Below are 20,902 nucleotides of genomic sequence, written 5' to 3'. Positions count from 1 at the left end.
GCCATTCGGGACACTCCTGGCTCCTGCGGCTGTCAATCAGCCAATTGGCAAGGAAGGGTGTGACAGTGTTTGGACACATGGACCTGTGACTCTGCTCCGGTGCCCCCTTAGCAAGCTGCTGATAGGGAGACACTTGATAGGAAGGGGAACCTGAGAAAAGGAGAATCTGGGCTGCTAAGTATAACATGTGTGTTTTTTTTTTTTCTTCTTTCTTTTTGTTCAATCACTTTTATTATACCAAAAAGATAATCTAGAGCAGGGATATGCAATTAGCGGACCTCCAGCTGTTGCAAAACTACAAGTCCCATCATGCCTCTGACTCTGGTGTCAGTCTTGCTATGCCTCATGGGAATTGTAGTTCTGCAACAGCTGGAGGTCCGCTAATTGCATATCCCCGATCTAGAGCATCATACCAATCATTGGGTGTGGTGGCTGCATTGGTTTTCTGTTTTTTTGTTCCCTCCTTTATTCACCTGGTGATCTGGCCAGGAACGCCAGATAGACTAGACACCACTCTGCACAGAGGGCCATTTTGGACAGCACCATTGTCAGTCTAGGGGGACACTTTGTTAGCCGTAATATTTAAATACAGTACCAAATTTAAGTTGAACTCCAGCTAATACTCTGTAATGAGTTACAGCAAACAGATTTTTTTATTTAAATTTTTTCCCCCTTTTTGGGGAAAAAGGGGTTGTTAAATTAAAGCTTATTATTTTAGGAACCTGTCTGTATTAAATGGTCTGTCTTATCCCTTAACCTCTTCCATACCAGGCTTTTATACACACCTCCATACCGGGCCTATTCTGGCACTTCTCTCTTACATGTACAAATCATATTTTTTTTGCTAGAAAATTACGCAGAACCCCCAAACATATATATGTTTTTTTAGCAGACACCCTAGGGAATAAAACGACGGTCATTGAAACCTTTTATTCTGCACGGTATTTGCGCAATAATTTTTCATGAATTAAAAAAATAACAAAACAGTAAAGTTACCCCAATTTTTTTGTAAAATATGAAAGATTATGTTACACTGAGTAAATAGATACCTAACATGTCACGCTTTAAAATTGCGCACACTCATGGAATGGCGCCAAACTTCGGTACTTAAAAATCTCCATAGGCAACGCTTTGAAAATGTTTACAGGTTACCAGTTTAGATTTACAGAGGAGATCTAGTGCTAGAATTGTTGCTGGCACTCTAGCGCACGCGGCGATACCTCACATATGTGGTTTAAACGGCGTTTACATATGTCGGCGGGACTTGCGTGTGCGTTGGCTTCTGCACGCAAGCTACTGGGGACAGGGGCGTTAAATATGTAAAAAATAAAAAAATAAACATCTTTTTTTTTTTTTTTTTTTTTTTTTTTTTACATATTTATTCCTTTTTTTACACTTTTTTTTATTTTATTTCATTTTTTTAATTATCACTTTTATTCCTATTACAAGGAATGTAAACATCCCTTGTAATAGGAATATGTGTGACAGGTACTCTTTATGGAGAGATGCAGGGTCAATAAGACCCCGCATCTCTCCTCCAGACCTGAAAGCATGAAATCGGTGAAAAAAAATTCACCGATCTCATGTTTACCGTTGCTTAGCAGCTGCAATTGCGGCTTTGTTTACTTACGGGGACCCGGGCGTGACGTCATCACATCGCGCCCGGGTCCTCCGACGGTCATAGAGATGACTGGTGTGACCATCTGGTCACCAGTCATCTCTATGCTTCCTGCGAGCGCTGGACGATTCGTTCTCCGGGCTCCCGATGGCACGGGAGAGACCGGAGAAGCACCGGATGGCGGCGGGAGGGGGGGGATGTCCCCTCCCGCCGCCTGTAAGAACGATCTAGCGGCGGAACCGCTGCTATGATCGTTCTTACGTTGTGCAGAATCGCCGGCACAAGAGAAGGATATCTGAATGATGCCTCTAGCTGCAGGCATCATTCAGATATCCCCCCCACAAAGCCCAGGACGTCATATGACGTCCACTCTAAACGGCAGAGGTTCTTTGTGGACGTCATTTTACTATGGGCCGGTAGGGAAGTGGTTAAATTTTTCTGTTGAAAAACAGACTTACTGGCTGGATCACCTGATGAAAATGGCCTAAATAAGGAAACTTAGCCAGCACATCTAAATTTGTAAGCTACCATTTAATGTTTGTTATTGGATTTAATACTGCTTTTAATAAGGGTTTATAGACTGAATATTTAACCACTTCAAAAAAATATTTTTTTGCTGTAACTAATATCCCACTTTTTTCAAAAAAAAAAAAAAGAATTCTCAGTTTAGGCCAATATGTATTCTACATGTTGTTTTTTGGTAAAAAAAAAATCGTAATAAGCGTTTTGGTTTGCGCAAAAGTTGGAGTCTACAAAATAGGGGATAGATTTATGGCTTTTTTTTACTAGTAATGGCAGCTATCTGCGGCCGACAGGTCGGACACTTTTGAGGGACCATTGACAATTATACAGCGATCAGTGATATAAACATGCACTGCTTACTGTATAAAAGTCATTGGCGGGGAAGGGGTCTACACTAGGGGGTGATCAAGGGGTTAACTGTTCCCTAGGTATGTTCTAACTGGGGGGGGGGGGACTTGCTAGGAGGAACACTATCAGTCTCCTCTCCCCTGAGAGAACTAGGATCTTAGTGTTTACGCACACAGATCCCAGTATTCTCGCTCTGTCAGGTGGGATCACGGGTGCCCAGTCGTCATTGTGCCTGCCGGCACTTGCATCCGCTGCGGGTGCGAGCGTCGGGTGGTTGGCAAGTGGTTAAAGATTCTTGGACCCTTGAGACTATAATGTATCCCTTGGGGTTCTCTAATCTTTCTGCATACTGGTGTGCTTAAAGCAACATTGAACCCAAAAGCAAACCTTTATATTGTAGCTTACCTGTTCTTAGATGTGATGACTGTGATGTTTTTTTTTTTTCTGGTGATTCAGACAGCAAGTCTGTTTTTCAACAGAACAAGCTCTCATTGAGATTTCTATTTACCACTGACAGGGGTGCTTTGAATGATTGGTTCTTATTTATTCATGAAAATGTTTTAACCCAAAAAACGCTAGTTGTAGCTGGTTGTGTAAATGCAGTATTGGCTGGAGTTTGGCATCAATTTGTTGGTGCTAGTACTTCTAACACTCGAGTTGTTTATGCTGGATTGCCCGTCGGTACTCTTTTTTTTTTTTTTTTTTTTTATAGGAAGCTTGTCTTTTTGGCTGCTGATTGGTTACCATAAAGGTGCCAGTGACAGCTCAGTCACACACTTCCAGCAGAGATCATTAGTACTGGGTGTATGCATATGTGGCAGGACAGGTTTAAGCTAGCTACTGTGCTGCCATGTACATGCATGCAGCAACATGTTTGATTGAATATTTGTTGTGATTCTTGAGCATGAGAGTTCAAGTTAAGGCTCCATTCACTCTTCACGCAGCGATAAGGCATGTTCCCGCTCACTGTGTTTGCACTTTTTCCGTGTAAAGTGTATAGGGCAGCCCATTCAGATGAAGAGATTTTTAGCAGTGAATTTAAGGCCTAGTTGACACCATTGCAGGCATTTCACCTGGTCCCGCACACCTGCAACCACCCAGTCAAAATGTGCTGCTGTTTAAAACCACGGAAAAGATCCATTCATTCTTAAAAGCACCCCCCAAACATCTTAAAACACAAGCCCCTTTATGGTTGCAGATACTGCCAGAAACTCGCATGTTGTAAAAGCGCCATTCGATTTCCCAGCGGCTGCATTTTAAAAAAGGTGCAAAAACTTTTTTCCCCGCATTAAGTGTGGGCACGGCAGCCCACTCAAATGAACAGGCTGTCATACCTGCCCAAATGTGGCCCACAGACCCACAATAGTATGCAACTGGAACTAAAGGCAAAACCTTTTTTTTTTATGTCTTTGTCCCATTGAGGGAATCCTGGTGTGTCAGCAGAACTAGTGTCCCCATGTTGGGACTCCCCGTCTATTAATGTTCTGATGTCAACCCAAAATTTTAGATTTTGCCTTTAGTTGCACTTTAATAGCACGTGTGATGTTTTATCAAAACAATAAAAAAATAAACCTTTTAAATAGTGTCTGTCCATCTTAATGCATTCTAAAAACCTGATTGTGTTATATTATGGTACACTCCAATTTATTTTTTTCTTTTCAATTAGGAAGGCGAGGAGGAAGACAATGATAAAGGTTAGTCTTCATTTTTACTTTTCTTGCAGCTTAGATTAAAATTGTTCATAATTTGAGACCCAATAAGGCTGTCTACTTAATTTTTATTGAATTAATGGAATAAAGAAGGCAAACACCTTTTCATATCCATGAAGAGATGAATTTAAATATATATATATATATATATATATATATATATATATATATATATATATATATATATATATATATATATATATATATATATATTATTTATTTTCTTTATTACCGGTAAGTAGGTATTTTTAACATGCCCAATTAGGAGGTTGGTGTAAACTTCATTTTCTTTTGGAAACTATAATGCTGCATATGGCCACCATTGGAGGACACTTTGCTGCCTACCCACTTCTATACGGATTGTCTAAGTCCTATGAAAACATGGATGTTTATCTCTGAAGATCACTGAAACCTATGACTACATGGTAAAAAATAAAAGGATCAATTCCGAGTGAAGAATTGCACTGAACTGGAGCACTAGGAACTACTACGGAGAAATGCTTTTGTATGTGCCTGTTCTGATATGAAACCCGCTTCTTGAGTGACCATTGTCTTCTATGGAACATCATTGTCTTATGGTCTATGCCCTTTATCATGAAACATCATGCTTGTAGGATGTGTGATTACTACTGTGGATCATCTTTCCAGTATACTTGGATATTCTCATGGAACATGTCACAGGCATGCTGTTGAAGCTCAAAAAATGCCTAGAGAATATGACTAGGATTGGTATGACCAGTATATGCTGCCCTTTCCATGGTTGGGGATACATGAACACTACTTCTGCTTGGATACCTGTAATGCTGGGATGCTTCTGATGCTGCTTTTGCCCTTGAACACCACATAGTCATGTTGTCACCTGGTCAGCATGCTGAAGATATATTGCGCTTGGACTTGTGACTGTTTGATGAGTTCTGACTCGTGTTCCAGCCTAGAATTGGAATGAAGAAAGACTGTTCTCGCTCCAGGACAGTTTACCCACTTGATTTGATCTGAAGTCCATCCGTCTTGGGTTCCTGAAGACTTGCTGTGGATTGTGGGACTCTGTAATATGAAGTTCCTTTGCACATCAGGAATCGGATCATTAACATCATGTCTAATGTGCTGTCTTGCCATGAAGAATGTCCTCTTGTTTGTCTATACTTTTAAAGCAATGTTTACTGTTAACCAGATTTGTTTTCTCTAGGTCCTACACTAGAAATTGAATTTTGTTTAAACTTCTTACTTTGCCATGTTTATCCCTGTTAAATCCTCTTAGATATAACAGGTTCTGGTGATGGTACACACGACGTATCTAAACCCCTTCATTCAGAAGACAATGGATCAGAACTCGCTGTTAAAGAAGAATTGAAAGATAACACTTCTGTGAAAGAAGCTGATGACGATAATGTGTCTGTCACAATCCAGGCTGAAGATGCCATTACTATCGATTGTGATGGGGATGACCTTCTTGAAACAGGTAAAAATGTAAAACTTGCAGATTCTGAGGCATGCAAGGCAAAGGATGAACAGGAGACGAGTGGCACCAAGGATGGCCTGGAGAAACAAAAAGATGTCATGTCCGAGGACCAAAAAGATGTCAAAGAGGAGAACGTAAAAGGAGATGGTGTTAAGAAAGAAGCTAGAGAAGGTTCGAAGAAAGCTGAATCTGGAGATAAAGACAAGGATTCTCAGAAGAAAGGTCCCTCATCAACTGGGGCCTCTGGTCAAGCAAAGAGGTTTGTTTTTCTATGTCAGTTTCTTACGATACTGATTACCAGCGTTCCCTAAGAGCACTCTACATTAAGGGGTAGCATCAAGAATATTAGTTCCTTGTTTCTATTATGTTTTTGAGCCTCATACGTTCCTTTTTTTTTTTTTTTTTTATATTAATTTTTTTTAAATTTCAAGATCTTCCCAGTATGTTCTGCCAATTTCATTATTGAATTGCCAGCAATTTTTATTTCAATTTTTCCAAATTGACAAGTTTCTAAACTGCTTGTGGTGATGGTAAGAAACCGCTGCCCGAAAATGAAGTGAAGTTCTGTTCTTGAATTTGGGAGAAGATTTACAATAATTCCACATTGAATAGAATTTTCAGAAAACCTAGAACTACAGGCATCCTGGGGAAAATCATATCGAGAAGCTTTTCAGGGAATCCTTGTGTTCTTCTAAGATGCAATTGAGCAATTGCAAGGTGTTTTTTTGTTTTTGTATTTTAGCCTTTTGTAACTAGGATCTGTTGAAACGTTTTTCATTTTATTTCTTTAATTTACTTGCTTCTTACAGTTCATCCAAAGATGGAAAGGAAAGCAAAACTACATCCAAAGATGAAAAAGGTAAGCTTTCCCCTGTCTTCTAGCTGGACTGGTATGTTGCTTTTTGATAAACTATTAATGTCCTGGTTTTGCATTGTATGGTCAATGCTATGTTTTCATATTCATTTCAGTGATCTACACAAACTTGCCAACAACACTACCTTCCGTTTTCTTTAATGTATTGTAAGATACATTTTTATCTGGCTGACATGCAAGTTTTCTAGCTCTGTTAGTTATTTTCATGGATATAAAGTTATGTATGCTGGGAGTCATAATCTGCACATGTGTTCCAGACTATTGACTCAAAGTATTGGTGCCAAAGGATTAGCTTGACCGTCAGCTGGTGTTTTTACATGTTGGCAATGCCAGGCTGCATATTTTTGTCAATATGGTTTTTAAGAACCAGGTTTTCTGTTGAAACTGTTAAAGAATGTATCTAAAACAGTAAAGGTGTGTGCTGCATTTTCAGTTAGGCCCCTTTTCACACTGGAGTTTTTCAGGTGGTTTAGCGCTAAAAAGAGCGCTTAAATACTGCCTGAAATACTCCTGCCCCAGCATTCTCAATGTGAAAGTCAGAGGGCTTTCACACGGAGACGATGCCTGGCGGGAGAGAGAAAAAATCTCCTGCAAGCAGCATCTTTGGAGCGGTGTGTATACCGCTCCTTCCCATTGAAAACCGTGGGACACCGCCATAATGCGCCTCTGCAGAGGCGCATTGCGGACGGTATTAACCCTTTTTTGGCTGCTAGCGGGGGTTAATACCACACTGCTAGTGGCTAAATTCAACGGCAATTCCGATGGTACAGCGCCGCTTTTTTTAGCGGCGTTCTACAGCCACCACACCTCCTGGCCCTGTGTGAAAGGGGCCTAATCGTGTGTAAACCCTAAAATCTTCATAGGTGTGTTTTTTTTCTATCTATCTATCTTATCTAGGTGGGTGCAGCATCGCTCCGATGCTGCATGTGTCCCCTGTTGGTTTGAAGACTGAATTGAGCAATCAAAGACCGCTCAGTTCAGTGCTAGGTGAGCAGTGAACTGGTGACTGGAGGGGGTGGGAGTGGGAGGTTCACTTTAAGGCTGAGCCGGGTGCCGATCCAGGCTTCTGGGTGGATCCTGACCATATAGTTGTGATCTTTCTCAAGCCTGGAGAAAAACCTAGAGTGCAGATCTCTCACTGCAGTTGATCAGCAAAAGTGCTCCACCATTCCCCCCATGTGAGTAAGACTCTCATTTTAGAATTTTGCCTCGCGTATACATGATCGGAAAAATATGCTTGGTTTTTAGGTCGTACATTCAGATGTTCCACCTAACACATTTCCTCACATTGCAAACGCTTCCCTTTCAATGGACCCTCAAATGTCAGATACACCTTTTTTTGAGGTTTGAGTAAGTGCTGAATTTAGCATGAAACGCGTTGCCTTTTAATGTTGGTGTCATATGTTTAAGTTGCTGTTTTTAATGCAGACTTATTCATGTTCTAAATAAGGAACCATTTGGAGATGGAATGTAGTGTCTTGGCAAGAGACCTCTTTTTCTACTGCTTACCGTAGTTAGGTTATTACTTTGACAATACAAGTATAGGAATACAAAATATGTTTTTAAATGCTAGATGGGGTTGGATTTTTCATTGGGCACTGCAGAAGGTTGGGAGGCACTTTTGGACCCCATTGTATGTGAGGAACACTGTGGGGGGCTGAAGACTCTGCAACAAGGGGCTTGGTGGCCGTGGGCTCTGACTCCAGATTTGATATGTATGAATGTAACGTGTGTTTTTTTTTTTTTTTTTTTTTTCTCGTTGTGAAGGGGACTATGTATGCCCTGTACCTCTGAAAACTGAATAAAACTTTGTTGGATAAAAAAAAGGTCTGGGTGGCACTTTGATATGTTGAGGGGGTCACTGTGGGGGAACCTAGTGGCTCTGATTTTGCAACCTTTTTTTTTCCTAAGGGTTTTATTTTTATTTTTTATTTTTTACAATCCTTTCATTGGGACTTATGTCGTCTGATTTCACCTGCAGCAAATAATTTTCAGTTGGTGTGCTGACAGATTGGACTTTGATGGCTTGGTTTTTGTTGATGAGTCCTAAGTAATTTTACACTTTAGTCCAGACGTGAGATCACTTGTCTTAAAATGTCAATTTATTTTAAATCTTAAAGTGTTTAAAAGTTTCCTCTGATACATAGAAGTAAGCTTCCCAGTGCATGTTTATAAAAACATGCTGTATAATTGCTTGCTAATGTAGGTTGACTGTTTGTAGAGGAATGGGAGCAGATGGCTGTCATAACCCCAGTATCCCCTTCATCAGCAGGCGGTCCTATTTCAGATAAGTGGCCGCTGCAGCGGATTTGCTGCAAGATCACTTTATTGTGGGCGGGAGAGGGCCTCCCGCCGTGGTCTGGTAAGCGGTGGGGATTATTTGATCCTCTTCCCTGACAGGCATGAAGCAGAGTGAGGGAAAGATGGCCTCCACTCGGCTCATTACCACCCAAGAGTCTTAAAGGGGTCATTTTTTTATTTATTTTTTTCATTTTGCAAAACATCCCCCCTCTGTCTCTCTAGATCATTTAGTTCTGGTTTACTTGTATTTTACTGGAAGGGATTATTAATATGGCTGCTTTTTGTTACTTTTTCTGAGCCATGTTTGTTTAGTGGGTTGATTTGGAATAAGCTGATTATCTTTGAGTTATCACAATAGCACAGTGGGGGTTTGTAATATATTTACATGATATAGCTTTCGGGTTTGAGTATAGCCATGCTCTTGACACTGTGGGGTTAATTTACTGTAACTGAAGAGTGCAGAATCTGTCGTAGTTCTGCATAGAAACCAATCCACTTCAATTAAGCTTTGACCAAAAAAAACCTGCAAGTTGTTTGGTTTCTGTGCAGAACTGCACCAGATTGTGCCCTCTCCAGTTTGAGTAAATCAATTTGTCAGATCTGCTATATCGCCAAACCGCACTCACTGTCAATGCGAAACATATCATACAAAATGCTTGGCCAACTACTGCGCTTGTGCATGGCAGAAATCAACTACTTATGAAATTTACATTGTTAAGAATTCCAACCAAACATAGTAACTGCTCATTTTGGCAGTAAAATGAGCGTATATAAGGTATGTTGAAATTGGTAAGGCAATATTGATACTAAAATGTTGGTAATTTTAGTAAGTGTTGATTTCTTCCATGCGCAGTAGTCGGTCGAGCGTTTTTTATCAGGCAAATTCCTCTGCACTGTCAGCCACTGAAAGAACTTATGACTTGTTCTTGCGCTGTGATCGTGGTATGGCAAACCGGCTAATACCACGTCACAGGAAGTGATGTGGGTTGCAAGTTCTGCCAGATTGCTCATCTTGTCAGAACATTGTCACAAACAGGTTTGCAGCATGTCAAGGCATTTTTTTTCATTTTTTTATTATCTCTTATCAAGTTTAAGGGCAGAGAGAACTTGGAAACAACTCCTTTCAGTGTTTTGTTATATTTTATTGTTTGCTGCCCTTGTCTCTAGTGGTGTATTAATGAGGCTCTGCTTGTGTCTCTATCTGGTAACCCCTGCAATCCTAGTGTTGGGTGTGTGGGGACATTTTTCAACCAGGCACAAACCACATTAAAAAACCTGATCTGGGTTATCAAATTCCAGTTTGATCCAATTAAAGGGTTTTGGTGTTTCACTGCATGATTGTAAAACTAATTGTAACATGCTTCTCTGCTGTATTAGTGCACAGATCAGTTTCTTATGTAACCCCCCCATGTCTTTGCTAGTAGTGCATTGTGAGTCTAGCTATTTATACACAGCATTGATCAGACCCTTTCTGTAACCAAATGTATCCAGCTTTATTTACAAATGCTACTTTACTGGTTTAGTTCCTATGTTCCATTTGTTTGGTGTTGCCATCTCTAGTTAAGCACATTTTTATTTATTTTTTTTATTCAGGAACTACCAGTAGCACAAGTGGAAGCTCTATGAGAAATCTTTGGGTCAGTGGACTTTCTTCGAATACTAAAGCAGCAGACCTGAAGAATCTCTTTGGAAAGTATGGCAAGGTGTGTTTGGGTAGTAAATTGCCAATTGTACAAATTTCTTTGGTTTAATTAAAAAAATTAAATGCACACATCTCAGTGCTTAAGGGTTGTGTGTGCTGCTTTTCTTTTGTTGGGGCTGTGCGATACAAGGGGTAATCGTTACTCTACACAAACCAACAAGGTAATTTAATACAAGAAGAGACATTAGTTGATGTTAAGAGGTAGCCACATGAAGAGAAATTTTACAGGAGGAAACCTTTGATAAATTCCATCCACAAAAAAAAATTTAGGCATATGAAAACCGAGTAAAAGGAAAAAACATTCACAAAACTGTACAATACCCTGGCAAATAAAAGATCCCCTGAAAGGGCTGTACTTCTTGGAGGTCGACTCCACGAACATCTCCCAAGTAAGGACAAATGGGCCACAACTTATATTGAAACCTTACCCTGGTTTCAGCCTGCAGATACATTTTTATCTTGTTATTTAGACAACTACTATTGGCAAAAAAGTAGCCGAGTACTATTTACTACAGCTATCCATACTAGCAGTGTGGAAGGAAAAGCTTGGACCCAGCTGCAGGCAAGAAACATTAACAAATATTTATCGGTGTCTGGATTGGGGAATAAGCCCAGCAAACACTGTTAAAGGTCCAAGGAGAGTGGGGCATCCCATGGCGTCATGCACAAATTGAATAATATGTGCCCAAAGTCCCCAAATTTTAAAGCACTGCCAGAGAAAATGACTTAACGTGATGGGGTACTTGAAACACATGGAGCTATGAGTAAAGCAAAACTTCAACAGAATAGGAGTGATATATGCCCAGTGAGTATTATAAAGTTGTGTGGGGTGATCAGATATTTTGGGGGACACCAATTTACAAGAGTCGCAACACCCTGAAAGTGAAAATTCTGATTTCAAATGATTTAAACGCTCAGTTAAGAATTACATGAGAGATGTATGGCCTTGCAGGTCAAAGCTTTGCGGATGTTGGAAAATTGAATGAGAGTTACCTTAAACTCAAAAAACACAACTTCTCCTGTTTCACGCCAACCGAAAGACTTCCCGCACCATTATGGACACCGCCGCCCATTCTGGCACAAACCATCACCCCTAGGACCAAAGTCAAAAGTCTCAGTCATTTTTGACACACCCACGTGACAATGGATGCACAAATAGGGTCAGTAGTCAGCGGATCCCACCATCTGCTGCGCCTGCTACGTAGACTCATTCCCTTTATCCCGAAAAAAGACATAGCAGGCGTGGTGGGTTTAATTATCAACTCCAGACTTGACTCTGCAAATGCCCTCTACCTCGGACTCCCAAAATACCAAATCACTTGTCTGCAAGTCGTTCAAAATACGGCCGCTCGACTCGTGACTGGAAAAAAAACATGGGAATTTATTTCGCCTTCACTGAGATCCCTTCATTGGTTGCCAGACAAATATATAATCACTTTTAAGGCACTCTGTCTGACACATAAGTGTGTTCAAGGAAATGCCCCACAATATCTATGCGAAAAATTAAAATGTCACAACCCCAATCGCGTTCTGCGATCCACCAACCAAAATCTACTCCAGATACCCAAAGCGAGATACAAGTCCAAAGGAGAACGAAGATTTGGAATCCAAGGACCTAGACTATGGAACGCTCTACCAACCAGCATCCGAATGGAGGTGAATCACCTGGCCTTCAGAAAAAAAGTCAAAACCCATCTTTTCTGAGGGCAATAAGTACAGTAGGGAAAGGATAATAATCGCACAGAGGCGATTCAGTTTGCATGTGTTGCGCTATGTAAGTTTCTCACTCACTCATGTAATCTATACCTCCTGTAGTTTATTAAACCATAGGTGAGTATCATTGTGGAGGCGGGGGAGCTAGTTTTGCATATTAAAATGTCCCAGACATGTTTGCCAGCTCGACAAAGTCTTATTACTCTGCAGTGTATGGGAACCACATATCCCCCTTAAAGCGGTAGTTCACCCTCAGTGTCAACATTGTACCATAAAATCAGGCATTGTAGCGCGAGCTACAGTATGCCTGTCTCGAATTTTTTATCCCCGTACTCAGTGTACTGGTACATTATAGATTCCGACTCCCGCGGGGAATGGGCGTGCCTATGGAGAGGGAGGATGATTGACGGCCGGCTCTGGCACGTCACGCTCCCCGAAGACAGCCGGAGTAGGTCTCGGCTCTTCACGGCGCCTGCGCACAGGCTATGCGCAGGCGCCGTGAAGAGCCAAGCCTATTTCGGCTATTTCCGGAGAAGCGTGACGCGCCAGAGCCGGCCGTCAATCACCTTCCGTCTGGATTGGAACGCCCATTCCCCGTGGGCAGTCGGAATCGTCTATGTACGATTACACAGTGAGTACGGGGATAAAAAATTCGAGACAGGCATACTGTAGCTCGCGCTACAATGCCTGATTTTATGCTAGAAGAAAAAAAAAATAAAAATTTCTTGTTTATAGGGTGAACCCCCGCTTTAAGTTTGAACAGATGAGGAGGATCAGGCATTGTGGGGTCATTGCCAAGCTGAATGGTCACATTTATTTATATGGCATCAATGGATAAATTCACCATGCCCCCGAAGGAGGTCACATTTTTTGATCACCAGGCCAGCTTGTGTCTACCATTACCCCGAACAAGACTTCAGTATGGCATCCATAGTTTTAAAGTATCAGAGCGATGTATATACATCGGAGGGTGCCAGAGTATGTATAAAATCTTGGGAAGCAAGATCATCTTAAAGGCTTATCCTGCTCATGATCCTTTAAAGGAAGCCTGGCTCATGATTTGAGTTGTAGGCTTCATCAGAGGAAACTGAGGCTCCACATTCCAGGCCAAGTAATCAGACAGGGGCCTAGTGACACAAATGCCCAGATATTTGAAGGAGTTATACTTGGCTAAAAACAAATGTGTATGCCACTTTTTTTTATTATTATTCAGAAATATGCCCCCATAAAAGCCTTTTTAGAAACATGGTGTGTGTCCCCCCCCCCCCCTTTTTTTTATACTGGCTTCAATTTTGGGATGTGTGTTTGTCTGCTTTAACAGTTTTTATATGCCATATGTAGTCTATGAAGTTTAACATAGGTTTTATTATATTGAAATAGACTAGATAGTTTGGTTGCTCACTTCTGGGCACCTTCCTTCTCTAATGCTGTCAGATTCGTAAAATAGCATGAGTCAGTTTTTGTATTGTAACTGTTTTAGTATAACAATTCTAGATCGGTAGCATGTGCATAACATGTACTCTACATACTGTACAACAAATGCATAACATAATGTGCAGGATTTGTGCAAGTTGTATAAGCTTGCAAGTTTGAAATATCAAGGCTTTTTGTGTCTGTTTTTGTTATAAATCTTTTTTTTTCTTCTTTTTTTAAATAGGTTCTTAGTGCAAAAGTAGTAACTAATGCAAAGAGTCCAGGGGCAAAATGCTATGGAATTGTCACCATGTCATCCAGTGCCGATGTGTCCAGGTGCATATCTCACCTTCATCGTACAGAATTGCATGGACAACAGATATCTGTAGAAAAGGTAAGTAGGGTGGGCTTATTTTCCTGGGACACTTTGGCATTTGTTGATTTAAAGTGCTAATTATCCTTGTTTATCTTAGTGGAAGAGCGATACTTCCAAGCGTGACCAAAAGAAAGAGGGGGATGACAAAAGTAGTTCTGGCAAAACATCTGGTGAGAAGAAGTCTTCTTCAGGAGGTGATAAAAGCAGCAAGTAAGGATTTTTTACATGTTTTTGTGTGTGTGTTAGCAATACATGGTCCCATCCTAGCAGATTGTGTCATGTGTGTTTTTTTTGTTTTTAAGGCCTTCAAGTTCAGTAAAAAAAGATGACAAAAAGTCTGACAAGCCAGAGAAGAAAGACATCAAAGACACCAAGAAAGATGGCAAAGAAAAGAGTGAGGATGTAGCTGCAGGCTCTCAAGACCCAACAAAAAAGAACGAAGAAAGGAAGCGGCCAGGTACTAGGGTTTTTTTTTGTTTTTTTTTTTTTGTCTCAGAGCAGCAGCTATTACTTTTTTATTCTATACACACTACTTTTGACATGCTTGCTTTGGGGCACACGTGTTAGGTTATTGTTGCTGCTGGCATCCTGTGAACCACCCCATGAACATATTTTTCTGTTTTTTACTGCCCATTAAAAATGCTGATTGCCACCGCGGCCATAGCATTAGGAAAGACCATGGCTTCAGCCTAGCTCCGGAGCCACAGCCATCTTGGTACACCGGGCGACGGCCCTCCTCTCCGTTTACACCCACAGAGGAGGAGGAGCCCGCACTCGTGGGACACACACACCGCTGGGAGTCTCACTGATGGGGGGGGGTGTCTGTACTGATGTGGATATTACAGTGGGGGGGAATTTTTATTTATTTTTTTGCCGATCCGAAAAATGATCCGATCGGTGACTGATTCGAGGAACGATCCGAACCGTGAGTTTTTTTTTTTGATCCATTGCACCCCTAGTAATGGCCAAAAATATTGGCCTCTGCATTTGTCGTATAATGTACCGATTTGCCAGGAAAATTGTTGCTATTACAGATGTTTAGGCATTTTCATTTTTGTTTGTATTAGTATGACACAAATGAGCGGAGACCCAAAAAGTCGAATTTGACACATTCCACGCAGTACTCCAAAAAATGGACTCAAAATTATTGGCACCATCTCAAAATTGTAAAATACTTTCATTCCAAGTAGGGTTGTCCTGATACCACTTTTTTAAGTACAAGTACTGATACTTTTTTTTTTTCTCTGAGTACTCGCCGATACAGATTACTGTTACTCTTTTGGCACTGATTAAGCATTACTGATGTGTGGCACTGGCTGGATGGACACTGATGGATGGCACTAACAGATGTCACTGATGGGTGCCACTAAAGGCATGAGAGGATATATTTTTCTATGTTGCCTCTGCGACACCAATCTTGGTACACCCTGCACTCGGCCTCAAAGCAGCAGCAGACATCTTGATACACCCAACCCGAACTACATGCGATGGGTGAAACAAGATGTCCGCTGCTGACATAATGTGGCCGAGTGCAGGGTGTACCAAGATAGGCGTGGGGATTTTCAAGCACTGACTGTGTAATGGCAACATGGAGCATCACTTCAGTTATGTTATTGTTGTTATTGTTCTCGCTCTACCGATTGTGGCGATACCTCACATGCATGGTTTGAACACTGTTTTCATATGCGGGCGCTACTTGCGTATGCATTCGCTTCTGCACGCAAGCTCTCATTTATTTTGGGTGAGCATTGGTTGAAAGTGACAGCCTACAGAGTCCAATTGTGGTCTAATGAAATCGTTAATCTGCATTCACGAGAACTGACCCGAATCTCCACTTGCCATCAAATAAGATCGATCACATCAATGCTCGCCATAAAAGGAAGAGGGGAAGGTGCTATATCGCAAAAAAAAAAAAAAAAGCGTGATTTATTGGTAAAATCGATAAATACACTTACTATGTTGTGTCGTGCTACAATCTTGGGCTGTCAGCAGAGCGTGCTTGTGCTGTATGATGTCACTCTGTGCATCTGGAGTTATGTATGCGTTTACATGTAAAAACTATATGGGGAAACGGTAATGTGTTTTGGAATTCAGCAATGCAGTACAAACTTTTTTTCCAAACATTGGGGCTGAAATTCAATTACCCAGGACTTGGTCTCAGGTGGGTGACCATGTGTTGGGTCACACACTTTACAGCCACCTCCATCTAGATCCCTTTTTATAAGAAGGCCCACAGACCACTCAAACCCATATGGACGATGCTTTCCTTGCATCTGAGCTGGTCCCTCTTTTAACACCAGTTTCAGCATTTGTTTTTTGGCTTTATCTCCATCACGCAGCAACTGGCCTACTTGATTAAGGCAGTCTTTTCTGCAGCAATGTCACAATTTAAATAGATGACCAGCATTGCGATCACTCCGAACATGGGAAAGCTTTTGAGAGTACATGCTAAGAAAATTCTGCACAAGAATTGTTGCAATTTGACTGTCAAAGGAGGTAGACACACCAAATCTCAACACTGTTTTCTGTTTACTACACTTGATAATAAATTCATGATTAAAGGAGAAGTTGACCTTTTGTAAAACAAAATACATTCACATCTTTTTGTAGGCAAAAAAAGAATGTGTATTTATACGCATGCATCTCAAAAAATGTGAATATCAAAGTTTATTTCCGTAATTTAAAAGTAAAACTCATAAATTGGTTTATTACACGCATTTCTTTTTAGGTTTGTTGATTCTGGCTTTTACAGCTAGTGAAAACCCCAAAATCTCAAATTGCATAAGACCAATATAAAAACAAAAATGTAAAGTGTAGTATACAATCAATACTATGCTTTGGTTAGGGCTTCTTTTCTATTAATTACTGCATCAACGTGGTGTGGCATGGATGCAATCAGCCTGTGCCACTGCCGAGGTGTTATGGAAGCCTGGGTTGCTTTGATAACTGCCTTCAACTCATCTGCATTGTTGGGTCTGGTTTCCTTTTCTTCCTCTTGACAATACCCCACAGATTCTCAAAGGGGTTTAGGTCAGGTGAGTTTGCTGGCCAATCACGCACAGCGACACCATAATCATTAAATCGGGTATTGGTACTTTTGACAGTGTGGGTATGTGCGAAGTCCTGCTGGAAAATGAAATCTGCATCTCCATAAACGTGATTAGCAAAGGGAAGCATGAAGTGCTCTAGATATTCCTGGTAGATGGCTGTGCCGACTTTGGACTTGAAACTACGCAGTAGACCAACACCAGGAGATGTCACGGCTCCCCAAATCATTCCTGACTGTGGAAGCCACACTGGATCTCGTGCAACTTTGGATTCTGTGCCTCTCCACTCTTCATTCATGGGACTTTGATTTCCAAATGAAACGCGAAATTTGTAAGGGGGTGAGCTGTTTACTTACCCCAATCTGTGTCACCTGCTGTCTTCGGTCCACGGCATCTTATCTATGGGCACCTGGCTGTGACAGCTTGTGGTTTCACAGCCAAGGGCCCACTGCGAATGCACGAGTAGCGCTGCGCATCAGGAGTTGGGGGGGGATGCAGTCTTCTGGGACCTGTCTGTGTCCCAGAGGACTGCAGGGGGAGAGAGGAGTAGAACTTCTGTCAAAATCGCATACCTGCTTCAACAACTCCCAGTTTTAATCTCTTATAATAAAAATGCTAGAATTTTACAAAACCACTGTGACAAAACATACCACAGTCAGTACAAAAGTGGTTGTGTTTTTTTTTTTTTTTTTTTGAATGCCTTTGCACCAAAGCATATTTTTGTACATTTTCTATAGTTCTATATGTAAAATTATCAAATCTATCCCCATCTTACCTGGCTTGAGTTCCCATAATGAGATTGTATATTCGGCATGTTTAATGAGTATTTCACATTTTGGTGGATTCCCCACTAGGGTTTGTGGCAGGCCGATTTTTTTTTTTTTTTTTTTGTCTGGCTTGAAACCACCGTTTTCAAGTCTGGTAATGGCAAGCTGCAGATAGATTTAATAAATGATTCACTGTGGTAGTGTTCAGACACTTTAGCATGCTTACTTATTGCTTTTTGTAAGAGGAAATCTGTGTTTTTCTTTTTTTGATAGGTAAAAGTCCTGGACAGATGGTAGTAATCGATCAGACTAAAGGAGATCAATTATACATGAGGCCACAGATGAGAAGAGGCCGTTTTGATAAGGTAATTTATTACATTTATTTCTACCTTTTTAGACTTTCTTTTCTGTGTTTAAAACATCCTGTCCTTGTAAATTTGTTTGCATGTTTCACACTCCACCCAAATAACCAGACTCCAAGCTACACACTAGTCAGGTTGTCCTGATTTTATTGTAAATATTGAACTCCACAGCACACTTGACCAATTCTGTTGGGAGTCGGTCTCCATGCAGCACAATATGTTAGTAAGGCTTGAACAAGGTTTCAGCTTCCAAAACCCAATAAACGACAACACATGCATGATTTCTAATTTGTTAGACCATTTAAATAAAACTATTCACAAAATTGTCAATATGCAACTAGTTGTGCAGAAAGTCTTGGCCCCTGCTCACGCTTCAGTGTTCTTGAGCTAGTTTTCCTACGCCTGACGACAACTTATCCCTGTGGCTATCAGTCTTGCAATGCCTCGTGGGACTTGTAGTACCAGGACAGTTAAAGTGCTGAGGTTTCCTTCCCATTTTCTATGCCGTGTGTGTTTATTTTATTTATTTTTTTGTAATTATTTTGGCACATACACTTCAGTGGAAGCATGTGTACACGCATGACTTTTTCACCTGGTGAGCTCCTTTTCCTCCTCATCCAGTATTGCTCTCCTGCCTTTGCTCTGCACAAGAAACTAACACCTAAACTCACACTTGCAAAACCACCTGAAAAATGTCTTGGGGGGGGGGGGGGGGGGGGGAGGGACTTAAATCAGTGATTATACCATGCCCAGGTGTAAATGCAGGCTTGAAATTAATAATAAATGTAAGAAAACTGGATTGCCAAAGCTTCCTGATCACAAGCGATCTAGGTAGCCTTGAGTTTTTAGGATGCAAAATTGATCTCTTCAGGGTCCCTTGCTTTTTGTGTCACAAGAAGCTATCTTTAAAAAAAAAAAAAAAAAACCTACCCTGAGACTCCCCACAGTGTGTTCTAGTGTGTGTGTGTGTGTGTTTTTTTTTTTTTTTTTTTCCTCCTCATGGACGGACACAGAAGCAATTGACCTTGGGGTATTATCCTCCCTTTTAGGAGATTGACTAGGCAGAAAAAACGGCATGTTAAGTGTTAAACTCTCCACACAGTACAGTACCTCCCAGGGGGTGGTTCCCCCGGGTACATCCCCCCCCACTCTGCTCTGCAGCCCCAGTTTTTTTGGGGGGCTGCCCGGTGCTCACGAGTGTTTGCTGGTGTGACATGTGGTGTTTTACTGCACTATCCGGGCGCCTTTATTTGGAGATCTGCGGCCAGTGTGCTTTTTGCATGTCGGTGGCCATTTTGGAAGGTGTTTTTGCCTCTGAGGGACAGCGCTCTGGGGGCAGACCGCAGCAGTACAGCCTGATCGGGTGGTGAGTTCTCTGGGGGGTCCCTTTATTCTCTGCTGCGGCCGGTAGGGTGGCCTGTGGGTCTTGCCTTGCAGTCCAAGGGCGGCAATTGGGTGGTTCAGCATGGCGTCCGAACCGCATGCTTCTCCCCCAGACATGCCAGAGTTAACCCTTAGTGCCCCTGTTCCTACGGACTCTGTGGATGCTATGAAGGCAATCCTTGAGGCGTTTGTTACCAGGATTGACGCGGCGCGTGGCCAGAGGGGGGGGTAAAAAGCGCCCCCTCCCCCGCCTACTTTTGGGGATGCCTCTGACACGGAATTGTGCCCATCTACTGCTCCCGGCCCTGGTTCTGAGGTGTCAGAGGATACAGGCCTAGTCCACACGGACAGTGAGGATGACTCTGCATCAGGGTCAGCGCATGATAGGGCGCTAGTGGGAGCTCTTATCACTGTGGTGCGGGATACTCCAAAAAATTGAGGTTTCGGCAGAGACATCAGATGTCTGTTCCTTTTTGTGTTCCGTAAGCCGACCTGCACTGCAAAAGTGTTCCTTATCTGGAAAAAAATTTGTACAAGGAATGGGATCGGCCGCAAAAGTTTTTTTTCAGGTTCCAAAATGCTTTGCGGTCCGTTACCTTTTGAGGAGGACTTCCTGAAAAAGTGGACCTTTCCTCCATCAGTGGCCCCCCCCCCTGTGTCCAGACTGAACAAGGCGACCACGTTGCCTGTGGAAGGGGCTCCCACTTTCAAGGACCCCGCAGTTAGGCCCGCTCCATGTTCACAGTGGTGGGGTCGGCGGTGAGACCGGTCTTGGCCGGGGCTTTAGTGTCAGACACTTACTGAATAGGCAGAGTTGTTGTTTCAGGAGTTGGAGGTGCATCATGCCCCTCCGGACTGTAGCACTGTCCGATCAGTTGGTGCAGGGCCTGCATACGCTTCCTTTGCTCGCCAGGGCCTTGGCCTACGCGGTGGTGTTGCGCCGCCTTGTCTGACTGAAGTGTTGGTCTGCGGACCAGTCTTCTAAGGCCTTGGTGGATTTGCCCTTTTAAGGGTGAACAGCTTTTTGGAGGTTCTCTGGATGGCGTCATAAAGGATGCCACGGGTGGTAAGAGCACTCTGCTCCCACAATCTGGTAAAGGGAAGGAGCCTCGCCGTAGGCAGGGGCCCTCCTTTGCCGCCCCCAGGCGTTTTTTCCGCCCGGTGCGGCAGGTAAACGTTCCCAGGGCGCTAAGGCGCCCGCTGAAGGGCAGAAGCGCCCCTGGTTCCTCAAGCCCAACAAGCCTGCGGAAAAACCTGCTTCCGCATGAAGGTCTGCCCCCGCCCATCTCTCGCGTGGGGGGCTGGCTT

General features: G+C 42.2%; 1 protein-coding gene across 7 annotated transcripts in view; it reads left to right on the top strand.

Annotated features, from left to right (window-relative positions):
• SLTM (SAFB like transcription modulator) overlaps positions 1 to 20,902 on the top strand; it is an 89,507-nt gene that overhangs the window by 37,140 nt on the left and 31,465 nt on the right. For all 7 annotated transcript variants that reach the window (XM_040342772.1, XM_040342771.1, XM_040342770.1 and 4 more), the window contains 8 exons: positions 4,155 to 4,182; positions 5,456 to 5,915; positions 6,466 to 6,515; positions 10,425 to 10,534; positions 13,904 to 14,053; positions 14,133 to 14,245; positions 14,338 to 14,492; positions 18,123 to 18,214. In XM_040342772.1, coding sequence (XP_040198706.1) covers positions 4,155 to 4,182; positions 5,456 to 5,915; positions 6,466 to 6,515; positions 10,425 to 10,534; positions 13,904 to 14,053; positions 14,133 to 14,245; positions 14,338 to 14,492; positions 18,123 to 18,214 — 1,158 coding nt within the window. The remainder of the gene's footprint in view (positions 1 to 4,154; positions 4,183 to 5,455; positions 5,916 to 6,465; positions 6,516 to 10,424; positions 10,535 to 13,903; positions 14,054 to 14,132; positions 14,246 to 14,337; positions 14,493 to 18,122; positions 18,215 to 20,902) is intronic.

The sequence above is a fragment of the Rana temporaria genome, chromosome 3 (genome assembly GCF_905171775.1).
Source record: "Rana temporaria chromosome 3, aRanTem1.1, whole genome shotgun sequence".
NCBI lineage: Eukaryota > Metazoa > Chordata > Amphibia > Anura > Ranidae > Rana > Rana temporaria.
The sequence above is the reverse complement of the archived record's forward strand: the minus strand, read 5'-3'. Positions and strand labels throughout refer to the sequence as shown.